This window comes from Neovison vison, chromosome 5 (genome assembly GCF_020171115.1).
Source record: "Neovison vison isolate M4711 chromosome 5, ASM_NN_V1, whole genome shotgun sequence".
Taxonomy (NCBI): Eukaryota; Metazoa; Chordata; class Mammalia; order Carnivora; family Mustelidae; genus Neogale; species Neogale vison.
The window spans coordinates 21,310,169-21,314,288 of NC_058095.1; the positions used below are offsets into that span (position 1 = coordinate 21,310,169).

General features: G+C 41.6%; 1 protein-coding gene across 1 annotated transcript; it reads left to right on the forward strand.

Moving 5' to 3' along the window:
• The first annotated feature begins 3,631 nt into the window (after window positions 1-3,631).
• LOC122906258 (keratin-associated protein 1-3-like) lies at window positions 3,632-4,120 on the forward strand. Its single transcript, XM_044248005.1, has one exon. The coding sequence runs from the start codon at window positions 3,632-3,634 to the stop codon at window positions 4,118-4,120; it is 489 nt and encodes a 162-aa protein (XP_044103940.1).

A 4,120-nucleotide genomic window follows, 5' to 3' on the forward strand; every position in this document is an offset into this window, starting at 1 on the left:
CTTATTCATTCTAATTCTTTTCATTAAATTTAAATAAAAAATGTACTGATTGCCTAACATTGGCAAATCACAGGCTAGATGGTATACAACAGCAATTAAACTTGAGTTAAAAATGTGCCCCTCTTTTAAAAACTTCTAGGGAGAGAAATGAAAGTCATAATAATGCAAGTAAAAAATAGAAAATGAAAAAAAAAGCACAACACACTTTGGTGTCAACAGAGAAATCACTATTGATTGGGGAGAACAAGAAGGACTGAAAAGGGAACTAGCACTGTATATGGGTTAAGATTTTGGCATGCAGATCTAAGGGCAGATGGCATTCTCAACACTGGTAACAGTGTGCACAAATGTATAGAGAGAAGGATTGTTCAGAGGATAGTTTGGCTGGGAACACTGGACATAAGTAGAATGAACAGAGAGCCCAAAGGAATAATGGAAGACAGATTTGGAAAATGTGTGTGCTTTGAATACTAACCAAAGGAGTATGCCCTTAATGCAATAAATTCGAAGGACCTGTTGAAAACCTTGGGGAAAGAGATGGCATGACAGGCATTGGGTAACAGGATGATTCTTATGGCAGCTGCTTATCAAAAAAGAACTCCAAAGTCTGGACATATTACAGCTATACAGAAACAAATTAAGAGGCCATTGTACTGGTCCAAGTGATACACAGTAAGAACTGAACTAAGATGATAGCCACAGAATAAAGAAGAGACAAAGAATATGGCAGACATAGAAACCCAAGGTATGTTACCTAATATGAATGTGGGAAACAAGAAACAATTAAAAATCAAATGTGTTACTGCGGGTCTAGAGAAAACCCTTCTGGCCAGAAGACACTTAAAAGAATCTGAACATATTCATGCTGATTTACTCTGTGATTAAAGTTACTACTCCATAACATTTCTGCTCACTACTAATATTTCTATTCCTGAGCTATTATAAAGAATTTCCTTTTTTTAAAAGTATTTTCTTAATAGGAGACAAAGAGTTTTAATAATTTATTGATCCTGGAAAACAGCATGATATAAAATAAAATGAACTGATACAGGAGGGAGAGGTAGGAGTTTTATACCCAGCTCTTCGGTTGGGTGCTGTGTGAATAAAGTAAGTCACTAACCTCTCCAAAAATGCAGTCACTCCTGGACTCAGTAGTATACTAACATCAGCTGATGCCAAGAGGAAATTAAAAGTAGTCTGTACCACAACATCAGTGTTACAACTTAAAACTATGAGAATGGATGATAATATATTTGACTCTTTCCCTTGATTCATCCCTCCTATCAATACTACAATGATTTGTACACTAGAGCAAGATATGAAACAGATTGAATCTTGCTTTCTTTTTTTTAAGATTTTATTTATTTGACAGAGAGATCACAAGTAGGCAAAGAGGCAGGCAGAGAGAGGAGGGGAAGCAGGCTCCCCACTGAGCAGAGATCCCCATGTGGGGCTCCATCCCAGGACCCTGAGATCATGACCTGAGCTGAAGGCAGAGGCTTAACCCACTGAGTCACCCAGGCACCCCTAGAAAGTATTTTTTTTAATTTTTTTTATTTTCAGAAAAACATTATTATTTTTTCACCATACCCAGTGCTCCATGCAAGCCGTGCCCTCTATAATATCCACCACCTGGTACCCCAACCTCCCACCCCCCCCCGCCCCTTCAAACCCCTCAGATTGTTTTTCAGAGTCCATAGTCTCTCATGGTTCACCTCCCCTTCCAATTTACCCAAATTCCCTTCTCCTCTCTAACACCCCTTGTCCTCCATGGTATTTGTTATGCTCCACAAATAAGTGAAACCATATGATAATTGACTCTCTCTGCTTGACTTATTTCACTCAGCATAATCTCTTCCAGTCCCGTCCATGTTGCTACAAAAGTTGGGTATTCATCCTTTCTGATGGAGGCATAATACTCCATAGTGTATATGGACCACATCTTCCTTATCCATTCATCCGTTGAAGGGCATCTTGGTTCTTTCCATAGTTTGGCGACTGTGGCCATTGCTGCTATAAACATTGGGGTACAGATGGCCCTTCTTTTCACGACATCTGTGTCTTTGGGGTAAATACCCAGGAGTGCAATTGCAGGGTCATAGGGAAGCTCTATTTTTAATTTCTTGAGGAATCTCCACACTGTTCTGCAAAGAGGCTGCACCAACTTGCATTCCCACCAACAGTGTAAGAGGGTTCCCCTTTCTCCACATCCTCTCCAACACATGTTGTTTCCTGTTTTGTTAATTTTGGCCATTCTAACTGGTGTAAGGTGATATCTCAATGTGGTTTTAATTTGAATCTCCCTGAGGGCTCATGTTTCTTAAAGGTGGGATTTTCATTTTATGTAACTATACCATGTGTCCTGTGAAATGATATTAGGCCAAAGAGCATGACAATTGATTTTATGAGGGGGAATCAATAAAAGAAAAAGCAGGAGTTAGGAGATACTTTTTCTGGATTACAGTGTATATAAGGCAGGGTAGGAAATGAATGATCAAATATCATTCAATAGACATAAGTGCAAAGAGATTAAATATCCTTATACTTAAGATATAAGTGTAAAGGGTTTGATGTTGTAGAATGGACCACTTTTAATTTTCTCTGAGCTTCAAAAAATTCAAAAAATACCATCTAGATAATCTACATAGCAGTGATTTTTATTACCTTTCATAGAGAAATACAAATTATACTTGAAATTTTGTGTGATACTTTCCTAATTATTGGCTATGAATTTTAACCTTTTAAATTCATGCTAATAAAATATCCACGGGGTGCCTGGGCAGCTCAGTGGGTTAAGCTGCTGCCTTCGGCTCAGGTCAGGATCTCAGGGTCCTGAAATCGAGTCCCGTGTCGGGTTCTCTGCTCAGCAGGGAGCCTGCTTCCTCCTCTCTCTCTCTCTGCCTGCCTCTCTGCCTACTCGTGATCTCTCTCTCTGCCAAATAAATAAATAAAATCTTAAAAATATATATATCCACAATAAATTGGAACGGAACCATTTTTGTTCTACAGATCTTCCTCAGTGATATATTCTGATGTCTAAATGTGTGAAGTTCAGGAGAGATCATGGCAATTGGAGAGATCCAGTTTCTGGAAAAATCTATGAATTTCTATGAATGTGAAGTTTATCAGAGTTTTTATCTGGCTGACTGTAGGGACTATAATCTTATTAATCAAAAAATACAAAGACAGTCTTACATAAAAGACAATCAGTTGTTAATAATTTTTCTCTGGAAACTTGAGTCTGGTGAATATGACCCTAAAAATTCACATTATCTTATGAGTGAGAGTCACTTTGTCAGGTGATATGATTGTAAATGCAGAATGGAAGCTGAGACTTGAGAAGAAATTATAGCATTGTTTGGAAATGAAACAACATTTCTACCAAGGACAGAAACATTTAGTGAGCATTAACTGAGCAATAAGGAAAAACCAATCTGGGATGCATTTAAAATAACTCAATATTTGAACAATCAAAGGACTCTGGGAAAGCTTGTTTAAAGAGTAACAAGATAAAAATGCTGCCCATCACAAACACAGGAACTGGCCAAGACCTATAAAAGGCCCAAGTGAAATAAGCAGCTCTAACCCAGAAACTCCACCAAGCAAACCAACTCTCAGCCGAGTTCCTGACATGGCCTGCTGCTCCACTAGCTTCTGTGGATTTCCCACCTGTGCCACCAGTGGGAACTGTGGCTCCAGCTGCTGCCAGCCCAGCTGTTGCCAGACCAGCTGCTGCCAGCCCACCTGCTGCCAGACCAGCTGCTGCCAGCCAACCTGCTGCCAGACCAGCTGCTGCCAGCCAACCTGCTGCCAGACCAGCTGCTGCCAGCCCAGCTGCTGTGGGACCAGCTGTGGCACTAGTGGTGGCCAGGAGGGTGGCTCTGGAGCTGTGAGCTGCCGAGTCAGGTGGTGCCGCCCTGACTGCCGCGTGGAGGACACCTGCCTGCCCCCCTGCTGCGTGGTGAGCTGCACGCCCCCAACCTGCTGCCAGCTGCACCATGCCCAGGCCCCCTGCTGCCGCCCATCCTACTGTGGACAGTCCTGCTGCCGCCCAGCCTGCTGCTGCTACTGCTGCCAGCCCAGCTGCTGCCAGCCCACCTGCTGTGAGCCAACCTGCTGA

What these genes read in the sequence shown, in the direction of transcription:
- LOC122906258 (XM_044248005.1), top strand. Translation starts at nt 3,632, where the DNA reads ATGGCCTGCTGCTCCACTAGCTTCTGTGGATTTCCCACCTGTGCCACC.